Genomic DNA, 21,535 nt, shown 5'->3' with positions numbered 1-21,535 from the left:
TGGGAATACCTCATCAAGGAGAAAGTGGTTCCCGGGGTGGGTCCAAGGTGCCCCAAGAGTCAATAAAGTGTTTCCTGGAGGTCCCCGAATGATGATTACTATGTCAATCTGTCAATCTGTCAATCTGTTTATCTGCCCTCCACACACACAACCGCCCCAACAACTCATTGAAATAGGCCATTTAAAAGTGTCATCTAAGTCAATTTAATAGACAATATTTATTATTTAGGCTACACATTAGTCCTTTTTGGATTTGTTTCAATTCTAATGTTTAGAAAAAGCTAAGGACTGTAAATGAAAATATTTGTGCCTTTTATACATACATTTATTTTGATTTTGAAACTTAAAATCAACTCTGCAGATCAGAGAAAAACAGCACATTTCCATATCTTCTTTATCTTCCATTTGCATAGCAAATCCCCAGGGGAATTCACATGTTTAATGAAAATAACAGATTTCTCTGAAATAAAAGGAAACCATTTAAATATTCCTTTTTATATTCACAAATATTCATGCCCTGCTTGAGGACATATTCTTCTGAATCAAAACATAAACTGTATCCATGTACGATTTAAACCTACAAAGGTAATTATATTGCATCCTAAAAGAACACTGTAAACCTGCAGATATAGGCTACTGAAGCCCTCACAGTAATGTGCCTTTAGTTTAGTGTCTTTCTGTGAGTCAGTATTTCAAGAATTTGGGTTGATTTATGTTTGTGGGATAGTTTTACTGATATGATGCCAGCTTTGGAAGCACTCAGCTAAAGGTTAAATCAGCAGACTACTTTCACTTCAGTGAGCAGTCTCACTCTGCAAAGAAGTGTGAAAGGGGCTTGACTTGCTTCTAGCACAGCAAAGAATCTTAACATAAAGTGACAAATACCCATTTAATGATCTAGTTTATAATGTTCACTATCAGAGTAAATGAAAGGAGCAGACACATCAGTATAAATCAGTGTGTTTATTTAGTGACTTAATAATTTAAGAGTGTTGAAAAGAGGGTTTGATGCTTCTCTGATTGTACCACCACAGCCTTATTGAATCTGTGAAGATCCAGAGCCAGCCTCGCTCCCCGGCTTTTGACACACAGATAGACTGGAGATTATTAACATCCTCGTCTTTCTCTGCCGTCTGGTTTGATAGGAGACATCAGTTTATGGCACACATAGCTTGATAAGAAGAGGCAACATTCCTGAGTGGCCTCTTGGACAGAAATTAGCAGCTCACATCCGTCTCACATCAGTCTCTATGGAGACAGCAGCCTCTACAAGCATCATTTAAGACAGAGGCCATCTAGGCGTTGAATCTAGGCTACACAGATCACAGACAGTTATGCTCTGAAGCTAGTTATACTCTCATTATTCAGTCTGTGTGAGAGACCCACAGGCAATGACAGAGGTTAATCTGTGGGGGTCCCTCTGTGGAAGTGTCCAGCGATGACATGAGGCAGAAACAGTGAGTGTGTGTGTTCTGGTCCTGTAGCAGATCCGGGTTAAGGTGCTGTAGATCCTCCCTGTTTCTCTTTGTAGACTCGTACAATGGCCTCGCACACAAACTGGAACTGACACTGAAACACATTAAGCAAAGTGTTGTTAGCAATTAGATAACACTGCTGGTTTTTAAAATGCTAATCCTGGAGAAAGTATATATAGTTTTTTATTTTAGTCCATGAACAAATCAACAGTGAATGGATCCTACTAAAAGTCTAATATGGCTAATTTTTAGCCAATGCAGCGATTTCCACCAGAGTCATTTCTGTTTGTAATGCAGTGCTGGTTTAAAGACCTTAACTTCAACCAACATATCAAAACCACAGTTCAGTCTTGTTTCTATCAGCTACGCAAAATCTCTCATATCAGGCCCTTCCTTTCACACCATAACCTTGAAATTGTCATCCATGCATTGATCTCTTCCCGAGAACTCACTCTACACCTGCCTAAGCAAACACAACCTCTCAAATCTCCAGTTACTCCAAAACACCGCTGCCAGACTCCTCACACACACCAAGAAAACGAACACATCACACCAATTTTAGCCTCTCTTCACTGGTTGCCTGTGGGTTTTAGAATTGATTTTAAGATTTTAACACTCACTTTTAAAGCAATAAATGGACAGGCCCCTGAGTACCTAAGTGAATGCCTTTAAATGTATGTCCCCAACTGTTGCCTGAGATCCTCCGGGAGGTCCCTCTTGGAACTCCCAAGGGCGAAGTTAAAAACCAGAGGCGACAGGGCCTTTGCAGTCAGGGCCCCGTCACTCTGGACCTGCCGGAGGAGATCAGGCAAGCCACATCCTTGTCCTCTTTTAAAAACACACTTTTTAAAATGTGCTTTTACTTCTTAACTCATCACTGACTTTTTCATTTCTGCATGGTTTTTATTATCGTCTTTTACATAACTCATTTTAGCTCTCCTTACCTTTGTCATGTGCTTTTGTGTTTTCAATCGCTATGTCATGCACTCTGTAAAGCACTCTGTAAACACTTTGTAAAATGTTTTTAAAAGGTGCTATATAAATAAAAAGTATTGTTATTCTTATTATTATCCCAAAATGTATTTTGCAATTTTACATTGAGGAACATTAATCCAAAACTGTTGAACAATTTGCTCACGCAGTCTCTCACAGATTTGTGAACCTCTTCCCATCTCAATTTCAGAGAGCCTCAGTCTGTCTTGAATGCCCTTTTATACCCAGTCATGTTACCAACCTGTTGCAAATCCACCTTGGTAGATGAGATATGTTCTTTCAGGTGTTTTTCAGCATTAAACAACTTTTTCAGTGTTTTATTGTCCCTGTCCCAATTTTGTATTCCTGGCACCAAATTAAAAATGAGCATATCGTTTGCATACAAGTTTAAGTTTTTCAGTTTCAACTTCTGACATGTTGTTTTTACGCTTTTTTCAACTTAATATGAGGTTTAAATGATTTGTAAACCTTCAAATCTGTTTCTATCAACATTTCACACTGCCTCTCGACTCTTTTGAGTCAGGGTTGTACATCAACATTGAGTTAACATAAAGTAAAACAGAAAATGAGGGCAAGAGGGGAATTCCATTTACTGAGTAAGAAAGTGTGAAATGATGAAAAGATCAGAAACAGTGGCGGAGTGAACTTGGCAGTTAGATTGACGGGGATTTGTTGATGAAAATGACAACACAAAATAATGTCAGGCTCATCCTTGAACACAGGGAAGGTTTGTCCTCTAACTGCGTCTGTTTTCCATTCCCCGTCAGAGACACAAACACATGAGGGAAACCTGAGGAAGCTTTCCATCAGCACAAAAACATCAGAGAGAGAAAGAAGCCTGCAGGGACTGGATCCCCTTTCAAAATAAGGGTGATAGTGGTGGTAGCAGTGGCCTAGAAGCAGACTACTGACTGGAGGGCTGCCACATTCCCAGCACTACTTTCTATCAAAGAAATGAGTAACACTTTCCTCTCCCTCGAAAGATACAACTGTGCAGCTACAGAGCATGGCTTCTGGACCTCAGCGTTCCTACTTTAGCTCACCATCCACCAGTGTTATGATACAGGAGTCATCACGTCTCTTCAAACTAATTAAGGTCTAAGATGACCATCATACGTCAAACAGTGCAACACTGGCCTCCAAAACAGGACTTATTGGCATGAGTCGTTAGCATTAGATGTTTTTTAAAATGTATCTTTAAGCTGAGTAATTTCCTTTACCTCTATTAAAATAAATGTCTTATAATAGCAGTCTAATAGCAGTTTAATAGTTGTGATTGACCAATCATTTTGCTTACTTTTATGCAGTTTCTTGTCAATAATCTGATTTTAGGGGCGCTGGTGGCCTAGCGGTCTAAGCGCCCCACATAAAGAGGCCAGAGTCCTCGTCGCAGAGGTTGCCGGTTCGACGACCGGCCGGTTGACCATTTACTGCATGCCTTCCCCCACTCTCTACTCCCCACATTTCCTGTCTCTCTTCAGCTGCCCTATCCATTAAAGGCAAAAAGCCAAAAAATATAACTTAAAAAAATAAATAATAATAATCCGATTTTAAATTGTACATATGAAGAAACACGTATTTTCTTTATGACTGCATCTTGACTGTTAAAGCTTTTAGAAGAAAAAAGATAGTTCAAATATAAAGCCAAAATAATCTATCCATCAGTATTTCCCACAGAGTTACTGTGGAACTGGCTGGGACAGAGGTTATGTTTCTATATCTCAAGTGTTTTAAAAAAGAAGAACACATTAACCTTGAAATAAAAAGAAACCCACGAGGAGGCCTGCGTTAACCAGCAGAGGCTACACCACAACCAAACACACAGAGGAGGGACATAACAAAAGAGACCCTCTTTTCTCTCCGTCTCTCTGTAGAGCATGTGACATCAATTTCAACAGAACAAGCCCGCGAGGGGCGAGAATGGTGTCTACCAAACTGATAAAAACAAATAAGAATAAAGCAGGTGAAGTATAAATCCCTCTTCATGTAACTGATAACCCCCATGTCTGTCTCGTTCACAAGAATAGGACAGACATGAGGTTACAGTTACCTTGACCTTTGACCTCCAAAATCTAACCAGTCATCCCTAAGACTATATGACACCTCTGGCAAATTTAAGGAAATTCTGTTTACATAACATGTTCAAAATAATGATGGAAATAACCGTCAGAAAGAAACTATCCCTGGATTTAGGATGACATAATCAAGTTGACCTACGAGCTTCTGGGTTAAAAATGTCATCACTTCATAATTCCATTCAATTAGACATTAGTTTGACATCATAACTAAATTCATATATGGAAACCCTTCTTTAAAGGCCAAGGTGACCTTGGTCCTTGACTTTTGACCACCAATTCTGATCAGTTCATTTTTAAACCTAAGAGGATATATGCCCTGAATTTGAAGAGCATAATATCCTCCTGAAGAATCCTCCTGAGATATCACCTTCAAAAGAATGAGACAGGTATTTCTGACACAGGTCCAGGATTAAAAACTGGAAGAACAATGCCTCCTGGAACCTGCTCGATAGCATTACAAGGTGCTTCTTTAATGAAAACAACTACAACTATTATTATTATTATTATTATTATTATTATTATTATTATTATTATTATTATTATTATTATAACTAAACAACAGCAACTAATTATTTTAAAAACAGTCCCAGTAGCCTAAATGTATTATTATAAATCCCTTTCTGTTTCTGTACCGGGGTTTGAACCATCATGGCTCGCTGGTCTCTCAGTGATTTGACGATGTCCAGCGGGAACACCGGCTGACCCTGGTCCAACAGAGTCAGTGCTGTTTCCATGGTGATCAGAACTCCCGTGCGTCCAATACCAGCGCTGAAAGAGCAATTCAAAATAAAGATTTAATGTATAGTTTGCTGGCAATGCTCGATTAATAAGGGTGTTTGAATGCATGTGTATGTATGTGTTTGTCTGTGTACCTGCAGTGAACCATTAGTGGCTCTTCACCTTTCCTCCTTTCCCTCACCGAGCTGATGAACAGTAGGAAGTCTGAGGGGTCATCGGGTACGCCGTGGTCCGGCCACGCAACGTACTGCAGGTGTGTAACTGCACGTTCTTCTCCCCGCTAGAAATCACACACACACACACACACACACAAACACACATAAAAGGGAGACAATCAGGGAGACTTAAAGCATTGCATAACTTGCATTTAAAACGATAAACATGTAACCCACATGGGACTCGCACTGCTGCGCTGCAGGCTCAAACACAGACATTATTCAGTTTGTGATATAACAAAAACCCAGAGTTAAATAACAGAGCAGGTGAGCAGAACAAAAGTGCACGTGACCAGCAGGTGACACTGAGATTAGGATGTAAAGAGGGACACAGAGAGATGAAAAAAACAAAACAGGTGCAGTGTAGAGAGGATAGACTGGAGTTAAAAAAAAGTGAAGACAGGGAGGAAAACAGCCGAGTTTAGAGTTTATACTGGTCATGTGGCCTGTGACTCCATGCAGGGATTAACTTGCTCTGCCAGAGGAACAGATGGGCCCACACAGCAGTAACTGTGTATGCATGTGTGTGCATGTGTGTGCATTCTGACTTTATGCCTCCTTGAGCATTAGATGTTTATTTACCTGTCTGCCATGTTAAAAGAAAGCTCCTTTAAGATAATTTCTTACCATGGTAATTACTCTGACATAACAGCCTATCACAAAAACACACTTCCACACATGCATCCTCTTACAGGTGTGCCAAAACAATATGTTATTACACACCAATGCACACACCCACCCACGCACTGAACCAGCCACACGGAAGTGACTGTAAGTTGGCTGAAGATTGTTTTCTGCCTGTGGTGAGCTCTGCTATGTGACATATGGCACAAACATGGTACATGTCACTGCACACATACAAACAGAAAGCCCCGTGTTGTGTGGCCCATGCTCAGGATTTGCTTGTCTTTCATGTGAAAAACTTTGCAACTAGGAGCCAATTTTTTTTATAGTTTGATTGATCTGCCAAGTATTTCCTCCAGTCCCAAAATAATTTGGCCAACGTGAGATTTGAAAAACAGAGCCAAGAGAGATGTCAAATGTCTTTCTTTAGCCTGGCCAAAATCCCCAAGTCTTTTATTTCATTGCAATGTTTAGACTTTTGAGAAGCTGAAACAAGACAGTGTTAAAATATTAAATTATCACAAAAGCAAAATACATTTTCTGTTAATCATATCAGCTGTGTTTTCTCATGTACCTGTGTGTGTGTCAGAGTGAACTGCCTCGTCACATACGCCAGGTTGCACTCCTCTGAGTGACACTTCACTCGCATGTGCCCATAATCCTTAACTTCCGGCGGATGCGGCCAGTACTGGTGGCACTTGGTCTGCAAGATGTATTACATCAGGTACAAATTACATTACATCTGACGTGAGTCATCAGTCAGGAAACAATTTGCTGCCCCTGCTGCATCATCTGAGCTTAACTCTCATGAAATCAACTCATATTCAACAGCATGGTAAGCTCAAGCCCAGAAGCTTGAGGAACAGAAGCAATTCATCAGGAGCAGGATGCGAACTGGTTTCACAGTGTATACGAGGAAGTACGTGTGTATATGTGTGCGTATATGTGTGTGTGTATGTGAGTGATCCTGAAGTAGAGAGAAACTCAAGGACTATCATCAGTAAAATGATCAATTAATGAAGCATCTGGTAACCAAGCAACTGAGACAGAGACATATTCTTTCAACTAGACCTTGATGTCTCGCTGCTTCTGTCTATCTGTTTTCACCCTCCGATGATTTATCTCACAGGCATCTACCTCGCACTTCATATTTAGCTTTTCTTCTTCTGTGAAACCCTGTTATTACTCACAACTGTGTCAGTTTATTATTATTATTGTGTTCAAACATCATCGCAGAACCATGTTATTACAGTAATAATGCACCGGATAACAAGAAGCAGCATGTAGTTATGTGCAGAGTAATCACTGTCTTACCACACTGCTGATATTGAGCTTTTTAATTTCATGAGTTCCTCCTGTTGTTTACTCTGTCCTGTGTAAATATGACTATTTGCTGTGTGGAAATATAAACATTTAAAGGAATGTATACCCGTCCCCTTTCTGTCAGAGTTGTTAGCATGATGATGGTGTGTGTCTGCTGCTCCCAAACAGTCTGCCAAAAGTGAGTGCAGGTCTGTGGCAATGGACCCTGAGCGGCAATGTAACGTAAACACACACCAGACACTGGGGGCCCCACCTAAGAGACACACAAATAAACACTCACAGATGCACAAGCAACACACAGAGGTATGAGTTTACATTAAAATGTCAGACAGGGACGAGTCACGTGGACAGTTTCATGTCAGTGATGCACACCGTTATATGGCTGGCATTGATGTAGTCCTCCTGGCCCTTCAGCACCACTCTGGTGGCATCATCTGAAAAGGAGAGCGGGGACGTTAGTGTGTGTGTGAGGGTCATAACAGAACCGCAGGCTCCACCAATTAAATTTCATGAGATGCCACAGCAGTGAGCTCCACATCAAGGTTAGAAAGGTAGCACAGAGCTGAGAGCGGAGGGGGAAGCAGGTCGGGCAGAGGCACAGAGAGAGTCAGAAGAAGAAGCACTTACATGGTAAGACATCCTTATAACGATTCTTGTCCATGTTTTCAGGGAGCCGAGAACAGTTTAGAGACAGACCAGCCTTCTTCCTGTATAAATTCTATAAATTAAAAAACACACACACACACACACACACACACACACACACACACACACACACACACACACACACACACACACACACACACACACACACACACACACACACACACACACACACACACACACACACACACACACAGAGAAAACAAAAACTTCTTATCCCAGTCAAATCACAGCATCTTTGTTTTTGATTGTCAGGTGGGATTAGGGCTCACATCTGTCCCAATATCAGAACTTAAAAGGCTTGAAAATAATCAAATGAGACAAACAAAGTCCTGCTTCAAATGAAGACAGATTTCCTTCCTCCTAAGTTTTTAAATAGGCTTTCACTGCTGAGCCCCCGGCAGCATTTTCAATACCTCAAAGTGGAAACACAGTGTGCCAGACTGTATTCCTCTCTCCAGCTGCCTCATGGATTCCTCCAGTGTCGTGACCCGCTCCGACTGGCCAGATGACGGGGACTTGTCTCCCTGTGATTGGCTAGTCAGCGTGAGGGTGGGAGGCAACTGCAGAAGGGGTGCCACCCGACCAGGACCTGGAATACAAGGACAGTTCAAGGATGTGATAAATATTCATTGAAAACTTGACAAGACAGTGAGCACTCTTGAATCACAGGCAGCGTCGCCAGTTTTATCTCTGTCTGTCACGCACACACAAACACACACTGAATCCACACACACATACACACACACCTTTACGTCTGATAAGCAGGGCGAGCTCTCTGGAATGTGACTCTCTGCTGGCTCGTATGAACATGACAACCTGGTCATGTGTGTGTTCAGAAATGTCTCGACCATTGATGAGCACCACCAGGTCTCCCTCCAGGAGTTTGGGCTCACAGCGACCGGCCTACAAACAACAAAGGCGAATATTAAAGCTGACATCGTCAAAACTTACACCAAACTATGTGTGTGCAGTTTAAACAACAATCATCAGCCTATTGAAAACGTATCAGCATCAGCCATCAGTGTATATGTGAAAGTTTACAAGTTACAAGAAATAGCTTTCAGGTTTAACTATTTTGGATGCAGACAAAATCACACAGTCCATCCAGGAGGTTGTGATTCATCTGATTCATGAAAATTCAGCCAATCTCCATGCCTATTTCACAACCTTACAATTTCATGCAAGTCTCTGCATCATTTCCCCAAATTTGATCAATCAACCTTGCCCACGTCAGCATTTACTAGTGTTGTAGTACTTGAGACCGGTCTCAGTCTCGAAAATGGTCTCGAGGCCACTTATTTCAGGTCTCGGTCTCGTCTCTGAATCGAAAGCATTTTTACTTGGTCTTGTCTCAGTCTCTGGGCGGACTCCATATCTTATATCAAGACCGGTCAAGACCACCACTGATGCACTCTGTGTCCCTGTCATTACTGTGATAAGAGAAAAAATGAAACTTAAGGAGTCAAAAGAAAGGCAACAAAGACAAAACCAAACCTTGTTTGTTGCTGTCAATAGTATTCAAAGCAAACTTAAATTAAAAAAAAAGAAGTCTTTTATTTTGTTTACTCTCATAATGATTTTTCATTGATATATATGGTCTTGTTCTTGTCTCAGTCTTGCCCTGCCTTGGTGTTTGTCTTGACTTAATCTCGATCCCTAAATGTCTTGGTCTTGTCTTGGTCTCAGTGCACTCTGGTCTCGGATGTCTTGGTCTTGGTTAATGTGGTCTTGGCTACAACACTAGTATTTACGTCACTAAATCTGCTGCTTTCCTTCTCAAAACAAAAGTCCCCTTGGTACTGCAATGTGGCATAAAACACTGCAGGGTATGTTCACTGTGTCTTTAACATCTCTGAAACCACTGCAAAGAACTGACTTTGTTGTGCTGTTAAGCAGACAGCTGAGCCACTCTGACGTGAGCTCCTGTGTGATTGTCTCTTTCATGAGCAACCCAACCTGGCCTTCAACTACAGTGTCTTTAGAGAGACTCTGAACAGTGAATCAACATTAAATGTTTTATTTATCCATGTTAGAAACTGTTAGCCATACACAGCAGATAGTTCTTGGTGGATTTGGATGGCATTATAACGGGCATGCACAGTGCACAACTAGTATCACAACATTGGAACTTTTTAAAAAGATGCAGAGAAACAATGTATTTTTAGTCACAGACAAAGATGCAAAATCCTGGAGGGACTGATTGGATGTTATGTTTGTGTTCTGTGTTTATGTTCATATCACCATTGGTTGATATGTTGTTGTATATTTTGATTTACCAAAACATCTCCTTAAAAAGGTAGCTGCCAGGCTTTATAAACTCTAAGCTATCAGTTAATCTGTTTGAATTGATTATAAATACTTCATCACTTTTTTTCATAATTACTAAAATTATTATGTTGTTCATAGTTCTGTTTGGTACCAGCTATTTATGCCTGTGAAACATGACTAGTTGGGAAGGAACTCGATGTATCTTCATTTGAAAATGTTATTTTATTTATACAATTTAGATGTGAGAAATTTCAGGTTTACAAAAAAAAAGGTGTAATTTCCCATACTGATAAGAATCTCATGATCTTTTTATTTATTGTATTTTATTCATTTTCTTATTATTTGTGATTGATGAATCTGATGGCATTGAACCTGGATGTTGTTAAAATAAAAAATATTATTTATTTATTTTTGGATATTATTAACATTCTTAATATTATTTTTGTATGTATTTTTTTTATTTTTTTTATTAATGTTATGTATTTCATATTATTTTATTTATTTTAATTTTAAAAAATTTATTAGTATAATTCTTTTAATTGTTTTCACTATTATTACTACCACTCCACTTGCTTATCTGTTCTGTTATCCTCTGATGATGTATTATTGTCAAAACAAGCACAAAGCAAAATGTTTGTAATTGCTCTATGGTTGCCAATAAATAAATAAAATCAACTACACTTTTCTAAAGCAAAGGTCACATCTTTTAAAAACTGCTCTAACCAACCAACAACCCAAATCCCAGGGGTATTCATTTTACTTTGGCAGTGGAAGTCTTAATTTGAAAGTCAGCAGCATGATCAGAGGTGTACCCAAGTAGTCACATTGTAATTAAACTTTGAGCAACTAATCATTTAATAGATCTAACAACACATGTCTATTTAAGTCAAGTTCATTCCACTAAGTATTTATCCCTCAGTCCTTACTGTGATCCTATTTCATAATAAAGTTATTGTGACACAACCTGGAGACACTAGACAGTCACAACATTAACACATCCGAGTGGAGTCTGCTCTTACCGGAGAGTCAGGTTTAACACAGGATATGGCTAGAGGCATCTTCTGATCCACCCCACCCTGCAGGAGTTGGGAAATTAAATGGAGCAAGAGCGAAACAGGAGTGACAACACAATCACAAAATGACTTAACAGCAAAAATAAATCACATTTGGCCTTTCATAGTGAAGGTATGAGACAAAATACAGAGTGGAAGAGTGAGACCCACTTTGACATTGAAGCCAAACTTGCCCTCATGGTCGGGAGCAATACAGATCAGCATCAAGTCACCGTCGCCCGGCGCACCCTGTGTGGACAAAAGAGCTCATATGTAGTAAACTGACAAAAGAATATTTAATGAGTAATACACATATGAAGAGTTAATGATAGGGAACAGACCTTTTTGTAGTTTTGTAAGCTGTGGTCACCATCGTCCTCTCCAATACTATCGTCAGCTTGTAAAAGAGCGTCATCTGTTCCATGGCTGTAAGAGCCAGTGAGGCTGAAAGAGATGAATTTAAGAGATTCTTTTCACCCAGATTTATGGATTAACTTTATGTTTTTGCCTTTTGCCTTCATTGGATAGGACAGTGAATAGAGTCAGAAATATGGAAAGAGAGATTAGGGATGACATGCGGCAGAGGATGGAGAGTCGAGCCTGAGGCTGTTGTGTTGAACACTGAGCCTCTGTACAGATTGCGCTCTAACCACTGAGCTTATGCAGTGCCTCGATTTAAAATAAATGTATTTGTTTCATGGAACATGTACGAAATAAATTCATTTCCAAAAAGAGAAAAAATAGACTGTAACACATTTAGCTAGAAGCTTATTATTATGCACAGTCCCTGGACGGGAGAGCTATGGTATACACATAAAGATGTGCTCACACAGTTTAGAGCTGAATGAGTTCGAGAAAATGTTTAACACCTGAGGGTTTACTTATTATGAATGTTTGTATAATCTCAGAAAATAACACACTTGAACACTTTCTTCTTCCTCAATAAACAGCCACGAAATGGTAAGGAGTGATGGGTCATCTTTCTTAAATAACCAATCTTTGGTACTTGTACTATAAAGAGGTTACTTTCAATTGTTAGCCGACCCATCATTAAGCGTTGATAGCTTGATCCTAGTAAAAATGGTGGCTACAGCCAATATATTAGCTGATTAAATCATGTGATATTGCACTGTAACTATTACCCCTCTGTTTTATAAGTGTATTTCATAACTGACTAAAGCTTTCTTAAATGTTAATATGACTTAAATACAAACACCCTGACATCAAAGTCCACTCTGATGACGAAGATACCAGGAGTGTCTCCAAGTAGTGTCCACCTACATAGTCTTCTCTGGAGTAAGACAGCTGAACTTGAGGTGAGAGGACTTTTTGTGTTTTTCATGTCAAATCGTAAATATTCAGCTCCTCAGTATTTTTCTTCTAGGCTTTTAAATGATGGGGTTATAACAAAACAAGTGTTACCCTTACAAAGTGTTAGGGGAATGCTATAGTTTAGATTTTTATTAGCTAGCTAAATAGTTGTTAGATGGTTGTTAGCCTTGATGCTAGCAAAAAATTCCAGTTGGGGTTGGTCGTCACATTCTCTTTGGGGTTGGTTGTCACATGTAACAACCGACCCCTATGTTGGCAAAATCATGCATGGTGAAATGACTTGGAGTGCGCAGACCCTACATTTGCCATCACTGTATCTCAGACAGTGACTGCATGTAGCCTAGTTGAGTAGGCCGTTATTGTTAGGCCTATTTGTTTTGTTCTTTATGTTGTTTTATAGGCCGGCCTAAAGATTTGTTTCCTGTTCATGGTCCTTGCTCATTTTATGTTAAAATGCATTAAGTTATGTAGGCCTATCACTTGTCAGTGCAATTCAACTTTCAAATTTAGTTCTGCCTTCTTGCCTTTTTTGAAATATTTTTCCCATTAAAATACCATTGTGACAACCAACCCCATAGTGTGTGACAACCAACCCCATAGTGTGTGACAACCAACCCCATAGTGTGTGACAACCAACCCCAAAGTGTGTGACAACCAACCCCCTAGTGTGTGACAACCATCCCCTTGATGGGGTAGGTTGTCACAATGTGTCAGATTGTCTTTGATAATTAATTGCCTCTTTGTTATAATGAGTTGGAAAAAGAGAGGGATACACATTTCAAGCCAACACCTTAAGCTTCAATTTAATGTAGGAATGACTATTGAAAGATGTTTTGATGATGAGCAATCATCAAAACAGTAAAAAGTGTGACAACCAACCCCGTTCTCCCCTAGTAGAAAGTAGTTGGTACTAACTCGTGTGGTGAACAGTCTCCTTCGCTGTCCTTGCTGCTGCTCACAGATGCCCTGTACGTGTAGAAGACGTCCTCTCCCTCCGACATGTCTTTTAGGTCACTGGACAATTCAACCGAGGATGGGCGGGGCTTTCGGATGCCGTGGCGAACTCGGGGACTTCGCCTGCCAAAGAGACAAACCAGCAGTTTTGTTCAAAAGTGAGTGTGAGACTTAGTTGAATGGCAAAGAGCAATTTGAGCCCTGGAAATTAAAAATAGAGAGGAACTAAAGAATCTGTAGCTAGTAGTGTGAGTTGATCCTTCAGATTGTACCAGTTTGGGGTAGATGGGGGTGATCTTGAAGGCAGACTCTTGGTTTCGAGATTATCGGATGAAAATGACCTCCGCAAGACTGGGTTCCACACCATCCCTCCAACCACTCGATGGCACACTGGACCACTGCCGTATGAGATTAACAGGAAGAGATTTTTAATACCAGAGAGAAAAATTGTAATTGATATCACATATGATCGAGCACAGCTCACCTCTCAGTTTTACTGTTTCCCAGACCCAGGTGCTGCGTGATTAACTTTTTGTAGCTTTGAACCGTGCTGCTGTTGTTGTTTTTGGGGCTCCTGATGGTCCGGTTGGAGCAGAAGAAAGAGTGATGATCCACGCAGGACCTCCAAAGGTTCTTACAGGACTTTGGACAAGGCAGAAGCAGGGACACCTCGCAGTCCTGGGTCTCCCCCTGCACATGTACCATTCAGGAGATTTTTTGTAATACTTAGCTACCTTATTCAGGGTGAAATCTCTGTTATGTGACTAAAGCAGTAACAGTTTTCATAAATTATTCATTGCCGCTTTTATCCCAAGACTCCTGAGATCCATGTTTAATCAATGCCATGTTTACATCTATGAACTAAGTTTGTACTTGTGCTCTGCTTCTATGCAGTTCAAATGCATTTAGCCAATTAGCAAGCAATCAATTGTACATAACTAAAATTTTAGATTTGATGACAGGTGATGGCTGAGGGACTCACGTGTTTTCGTTTCAGATGTATAACAAAGCGTTTCCTCTTGAAGGAAATCTTGATGATGTTCCCCCTGCAGGGCGAGAGTGCAGCTGGTTAAAGGCTTCAGAAAATACAGGAAACAAACATATAAGATGTAATTAGCAGCACAATCATCACATCACTCACCAGGGGAAGAAACTTGAGCAAATCATATTACAGAACACTGCAACCCCGCTGGAGGCCAGACCCACCATCAGTGGGGCGTTGTTGGAGTCCTGAGAGAAATTAAGATGAAGCAAAAAAGAAAGTCATGCATGGAAATGAAAGCAGAGGATGACACATTACATAAACGTTTAACTGAGGGAGTACCATAGCAGCATGCAGCTCCACTCCATACAACTCCAGCGTCCGGGCCGTGTTGAGGAAACACAGCTCTGCCTCACTTTGCTTCAGCCCCCTGAGCGAACAGACAGAGTCACACATACGACAAGAGAAAACAAATACACAACAAAACCAGTAGTTTAAGTGGAGCCTAGATTCAATAGACTGTCTGAGTTACTTGTGCTGTGGATGCAGGTCCTCCACTTTAGTAAAGAAGTCTTCATCTTGCTCAGGAATGAAGTAGCTCTTTGAGAGGTAACCAGGAAGGTTGGACGGACAGTGATCCCCTGTCTCCGCTGCAGGTGATTGACAGAGACACTGAGCATCCACACACTGACATCTGCTGCTTACTTATTGCTCACACAGTTTTTTCTAAATCATTAATCATTTGTTTCTCCTTAAAGAGTTGGGGCTTACATTGCACAGCATAAGAAGCCAGCACTACAGCTGCACTCATCGGGCACTGCAACCTGAAATCAGACACCATGATTATACAGAGAAACAGCTCAACACAAACCTCCACAAGCAAGCCAAAGGGGTGGTGCAGTTTATGTTTGTGTTGTACTAACCGTCCCTCTCTGATGTCACTCCTGATCTGGAGGAAGTAGAGATGCCTGTAGGGGAGAACAACAGAGGAACTTTACAAACTCAAGCCAAACCCCCAGGAGGACTTTGGGCATGAAGTCAGTTTGATACTGTCGCCAAACCAAGTATTTACAACTTCAGGGTCCTTCATGTGATGCACACTGGCTCCAGAAGACTTTTTCATATTGACTTGCATCTTAAGAGTTGTTAAATGTACTAAATCCTGAATCTGGACTTATTTACATAGACATATCAGAGACCGAGCATTTAGGAGGAAACACAAGATCACTTTCTCTGTGGGAAACATAATGTGGAAGATATACAGAAAGTTGAACTTTGTGGGCTTTAAGCATCTTTCAAATCCAATGCTGTATCCAAGTTTCCTTGACTCACTCCTTTAATGTTTGTTTCAGTAAAATCCTATCGAAACATTTGGTATTTTCAGCTAAGGTGGCAGCTTGGCTCCAAGGACAGCAGCGTTGATTTATAAGTAATTTATTTAACAACCTTGACCCAGACGGAAACTCATCAAAAGCTAAGACATGGATTGCAAAGAAATCTATTGCAGGCAGTCATGGCCCCAAGTGCATAAACTGGACAGATGTGAGGGTCCTTTGACACTAGAACATCTAAGTTCTCATTTATCCTGAGAAATATTACAACATCTACAATATGGATTGCTTTAACATTTTCAACATGCATTATGGGTTCCCAGAGGACAAACCCTACTGGCTGGTGTGATCAACTTACTGTAGCTCCAGCTCCATCAGCTGACACTGTGGTTTTGAGTGAAATGTTGCAACAACTATTAGAGCAAGGTTTTCAAAGCCAAGCTGTCATCTCTGATGGACATTTTTTTTTTTCTATACATATTCTTGTTGAAATTTTTGTACTGTACACCTTTTTGTTTGCTGCTGTGACTCCATGAATTTCCCCGTTGTGGGATGAATAAAGGAGTATCTTATCTTATCTTATCTTAAACATGCGGCCTGTGGGCCAAAACAGGCCTGTGAGAGGTTCCAATCCGGCGCGCATAACGACTTTACAAAGTGAAAAAATTACAGAGAAGACATTAATTGGAATTTTTCAATAAAAGTAACTACAATTTCAAATTGTCCTCTCGGGGTCACATAAAATCAAAATGCTGACAGAGTGCACCTGACCAGGACTTTTTGTCTCAAAGTGAGAAAATAGATGACTTGCTGCATAATCCGGTTGAGATTCATAAAGACTTTTTAGAGCACTATACGATGATCCACTAACTACTAACACTAGGACTACACCCCTGCATACAACACTGTCCAGCAAGCAAACTGTTCATGCTGGAGCTTGGGGGTCCATTATAGTCAACTTTACCTTCTTCATTATTATAATCTCTCTGTTCTTTTGCAGTAAACATTTTCACTGTGTCAGGTGAATGGGTAACCTGTGTATTTGGTGTGTTGGCAGCAGGTTTCAGGGCTTAAATAGTAAAATATTCGGCCCACTTTGAGACTCATCGTGGCAAAAAATACAACAGCTGTTTTTGCAGAAAGATAGTTCATTAAATGTGAACATTTTCAGAATGTACTTGTACTTTTTTTGGACTAAAACAAAGGGAAACATTTTAAGTCGTTGTTGTTTATAGGTTATCATGTTATGATTTAACTGGTCCGGCCCACTTCAGATCAACTCGGGCTGTATGTGGCCCCTGAACTGAAATGAGTATGACGCCCCTGTATTAGAGGGTCTGTCATGAGATCTGGTGCACATGAATGTTGTCCTTGTAATCAGCTGTAATAACTTTTGTGATCCCCCGACAATACTGTACCGTAATCAAGTCAAATCAGGTCAGGTTTAAAATGTCTTCACACTGTAGTTTAAGAAAGTCTACCTGGAAAAACATCAGTCTAAGCTGCTCTTTTTGTTAAGCGCTAATTAGCAAATGTAAGCATACCAACACACTTGAGTGTAATTACGAACAGGTTGAACAATACACCTGTTAAATACCAGACAGTAGGGATTGTCATTATGAGCATGTTGGCATGAAGTTTAAGGCGGAGCAGTGCCCAAATTCAGTCTAACAGCATAGCTGCAGTCTCAATGAGATCTTCAACTGTGCAACAAAAAGCGAATGATTAATTTAATGGATCTAAGAGTTGTCCAAACATGGATAGATGACAATAGAATGCTAAAAATATATCAGAAACCAACCACTAAATCCCTAATTTTCTCTGAAGTCACTGTGAAGAAAGGACCTTTTTAAGTCAAGCAACTTCTTCAGATCAATATCAGGTGATAAATCGCTGCTACAAAAACCCACATAACAGAGAGGCACGTATACTTACCTCGTTTGTTCATGCTGCAGAGAGTTGGGATCAGAGATGAAGAATCGCACTCTGAAGTTCAGATAAAAGGGAGAAGCCAGACCTGCAAAGAAATGTCATCCTGTCAGAAATGACATAGATCTACAGTTGCAAGTTCACCTTATTCATCCTTTTCTCTCCAGCAACTCCGCTTTATTACAAAAAAATATATATTTAAAAACAAAAAATATAAAATGTATTTGTCAGGAGATTCTAGGTAGAGACAGCTAAGTCATGGGAGGATACCTTTTATCTGCTTCTTCAAGGGTTTCTCAGGCTCCAACCATCTCTGAAAGAAGGAGAGCGAGAAAGAGAGAGAGACATTTATACAGTGTAAACGCTAACTGGGGCAATGAAGGCATTTATGTTAGCGTAGCCTGTGGTTATCATCATCTAAACAGCAATCAGCGAGGAGTGCAATACAGCACAATCTCAGCCCAAATGTGCAGCAGCTGATCAGTGAGCTCACAGGAGAGTGTGTGTTGGCTGTGATTGAGGCGATGGCAGTGCTGGATTCTCTGATCTGCAGACTGAAGAGCTGCCTCTCCTGCAGGCCCAGGTGGTCACATACTTGGTCCAACAGCACCACACCTTCATCCTGCTTCTAAAAGATGGAAACAACAAACAGTGTTACAGTCAGCCAGAACTGCAAGTGACGTATAATGGTGTATTCTCTAATGACATTGTGCCAAAAGTATAGATTGGACATTTTCTTTTTCAACCTGTAGGTTTCCCGGTGCTTACACTTTAATTAAACTAGTTAAACATGTGAATAAGTAAACCAGTGATCAATATATTAATAAAATAATATGATTTTCAAAAGACCATCTGCTGCACCACTCTCTGTGGATTAACTATTCATTGTTTAATTAATCACTTTGAGAGATAACCCGCAGCTTATCCATAATGTCTCTCCTTTCTCCTTCCACTTTCTGTTACCGGAAGCATGATCACATCAACGAGGACAATGTTTACTGTAAAGAGCGGTGAACAGAGTGTTCTTACAGCAAGGAAACATCCTTTCTGATGTACATTGATGCAAACTCCAGGTACAGATCACTTTCAACTGGACGGAGGTAAACAATAAACCTAAGTCTATAGAGGAGAAACACAGCAGCCATAAAAAGAGAAAGTAATGAAGAGTTTATTATTGGAACCCTTCTGCACATTATAACCACAGTGCTTTCCCTCCTCTCCCACCGTTCACATAAAGATGCTGCATAGCTGTCGTCCTAGAAAGCAATACTGTGATTGCTTTTCTGCATGTGTGTGTATGGCTGTCAGTGTGTGTGAGTGTATACTGCTGTCAGGCTGCATAAAGATTCTTATGCTGATGATGTAGAAAGGCTCCTATACTAAGTGTAACAAGCTCTATGTAGGCTGCAGGAGGTGAGTGTGTTCTTCTAACTCAAGGTCACAGTGCTCAATAAGAGATGTGGATCAATGGGAGCGAGAAAGAACGGTCGTCTCTACATCATACAGTGACACTGCAATCATTAGCAGAGCAAACAGACTGATAGGAGCAACATATGATCTCCTGCTACACAGACAGGAAATACTGTGTATGTGTGTGGGTGTGTGTACGTGTGTGTGCTTGTGTGTGTGTGTGTGTGTGTGTGTGTGTGTGTGTGTGTGTCACGCACGCTGATTCTGAAGGTCTCGATAGTGCCGTCCAGCAGCTGAACTAGGCAGAGCAGGTCCGGTTTTGGCATGTCTGTTACCACGGTAACTCTGCCTCCCTCTCAAGACAAACACCCTGCCCTGAGCTCGTCACTGAGAGGGGACCTGGACACGCATGACACACACACACACGCACACACACACACACACACACACACAGACACACACACACACAGAGACACACACACACACACACAACCACACAACCACAAAAACAGTGTCAGATGTTTCCAGGCTGTTGTCTTCAAATGAAAGCACCTCCCTCAGGATTACATTGTGTGGTGAGTAATATATGTGCTGGATGGAGCATCAGGCTGCAGTGAGTAATGCACTGTGAATGCAGAGGAGTGACTGCTTGTGTTGTATGTGTTCATGTGCATGTGTGTGTGTGTGTGTGTGTGTGTGTGTGTGTGTGTGTGTGTGTGTGTGTGTGTGTGAAATTTCTTATTATTTGGCCTGGGTCTGAACATGTCCCTTCCCTCTCCCTGCCTCTCTCCCTCTCAGTCTCTCCCTGCCTTTTTGCAGGCAGCTGAATGATAAGAATGTTAAACATTTTCAGAGTTGAACACGCCCATTGAGAGAACTACAACTGATCTCAGAGCAGCTGCTGGAAGCAATGCACTTAATACGAACACAAACACTCAAACGTGCACTATTAATTCATTCATGCATGTATGTATGTATGTATGCGCTCAAAGCCAATAACTCCTGGTCCTTGTTGTGTGTCTTGGCGTGTGTGATTCTGAGTGTGAGCGTCTACATACATGTGTCCCGTCTTGCTTTCCAGGTGAACGATTAATGGATCCAGGTCAGCCTGTGTTGCACACTGTTTTCTGAAAGGACACAAAGTGTTTGAGTTAATGTTTGAACAAAGTATCACACGCTGAATATGTTAAAACAAAACACGTCCCAGTTTGAAGACTTGATTTCCATAATAACCCTCTCACTGGCTGGCTTAAGTGATTTTTGAAGTAAATCCTACAAAAAAAAGACTCCTGATTTCTGTATAAACTGAGTTATCTGGGTGATTTGCTTCTTGCATCTAGTTCTACCATTAATCAAACATTAGGGCAGAGAAATGCAGTTTCCCAGACACAGCTTCATTGCACATATTATAGGTTTATGGTGTATGATATTACAAATAGCATGTAGCATAACCTGCTTCTACAGCTTTACCAAACACAAACCAATGAGGACACGGGGCCTATCAGAGTGTTTCTGGACCATATCTGTTGCCCGACTCTCCCAGTATGTCGATAATGAACTCTGCTTTGACCCCGCTGTACTTTGAGCCTCAGCGCGAACAAGGAACCTGTTGACAACCTGAAGTTTTGCTTCAGCTACACCCAAGAGGAGGAACACTCCACGGATTTAACTTTCCTGAAACCACGTCGCTCCTCGTAACTAAAACTTGAACAAGTGAATGTTTTCTCTTGTTGGGAAGAAAAGGTTTAAAAGACTTGAATATACATGTGTACCTCAGTGTTTCCTCTTCAAAGACGGTTCATATTCCTCAAAGTGTCCGCTGTGGAAACCTCTGGACGGGGCGCGTCGGAAGAGCCAGGTATAGTTAGGTAAATATCCGGGACAAGTTTCTCATCCCTGCCTGCGCTGCTGACTCCGCGCGGCCCCGCCCCTTTCGCCGCGCGCGCTTCCTACAGGAGGCGCGTTCAAGACGGCGCGCGCGCAACGTCTGAAAAAATGCAGTCATAACAAAACACTAAATAATAATAATAATACTTTCTTTTATATAACACCTTTCAAACAGGTAACAAAGTGCTTCACAGTTGGCAATAAAACAAGAAGAAGAAGTGCAAAGCAAAATGGAGTGATACAAAATAAAATGAAATAAAAACTAAAAAGCATGTAAG

General features: G+C 40.8%; 2 protein-coding genes across 2 annotated transcripts in view; one reads left to right on the top strand and one right to left on the bottom strand.

Annotated features, from left to right (window-relative positions):
• Positions 1-948: 948 nt before the first annotated feature.
• Positions 949-21,307, bottom strand: ptpn3 (protein tyrosine phosphatase non-receptor type 3). Its single transcript, XM_034697540.1, has 27 exons — positions 21,143-21,307; positions 20,429-20,497; positions 19,628-19,769; positions 18,454-18,588; positions 18,231-18,273; positions 17,967-18,048; positions 15,624-15,668; positions 15,472-15,524; positions 15,233-15,350; positions 15,043-15,130; positions 14,860-14,948; positions 14,701-14,764; positions 14,203-14,408; positions 13,991-14,116; positions 13,680-13,841; positions 11,774-11,876; positions 11,604-11,681; positions 11,400-11,456; positions 8,859-9,015; positions 8,526-8,701; positions 8,074-8,164; positions 7,819-7,880; positions 7,553-7,699; positions 6,698-6,826; positions 5,419-5,564; positions 5,179-5,314; positions 949-1,569 (listed from the first exon to the last, which is right to left on the bottom strand). Exons 3-27 carry the CDS (start codon positions 19,694-19,696, stop codon positions 1,495-1,497), a joined length of 2,637 nt encoding a protein of 878 aa, XP_034553431.1. The 5' UTR covers positions 19,697-19,769; positions 20,429-20,497; positions 21,143-21,307; the 3' UTR covers positions 949-1,494.
• The window catches only part of sgk2b (serum/glucocorticoid regulated kinase 2b), a 14,679-nt gene continuing 12,855 nt past the window's right edge, over positions 19,712-21,535 (top strand). Inside the window, exon 1 of the mRNA XM_034697556.1 lies at positions 19,712-19,945. The gene's annotated coding sequence lies outside the window, so the exon portion shown is untranslated. The remainder of the gene's footprint in view (positions 19,946-21,535) is intronic.

The sequence above is a fragment of the Notolabrus celidotus genome, chromosome 12 (assembly GCF_009762535.1).
Source record: "Notolabrus celidotus isolate fNotCel1 chromosome 12, fNotCel1.pri, whole genome shotgun sequence".
NCBI classification, from domain to species: Eukaryota; Metazoa; Chordata; class Actinopteri; order Labriformes; family Labridae; genus Notolabrus; species Notolabrus celidotus.
The sequence above is the reverse complement of the archived record's forward strand: the minus strand, read 5'-3'. Positions and strand labels throughout refer to the sequence as shown.

Bases quoted from the DNA above. Each gene is read 5' to 3' on its own strand.
- ptpn3 (XM_034697540.1), bottom strand. From the start codon at position 19,696: ATGCCAAAACCGGACCTGCTCTGCCTAGTTCAGCTGCTGGACGGCACT. The intron at 15,131-15,232 runs GTAACTCAGACA...CTGTTCGCTCAG, and splicing joins GACCTGCATCCACAGCACAA to GGGGCTGAAGCAAAGTGAGG. The intron at 5,565-6,697 runs GTACATGAGAAA...TGTGATTTCTAG, and splicing joins TCACTCTGACACACACACAG to CGGGGAGAAGAACGTGCAGT.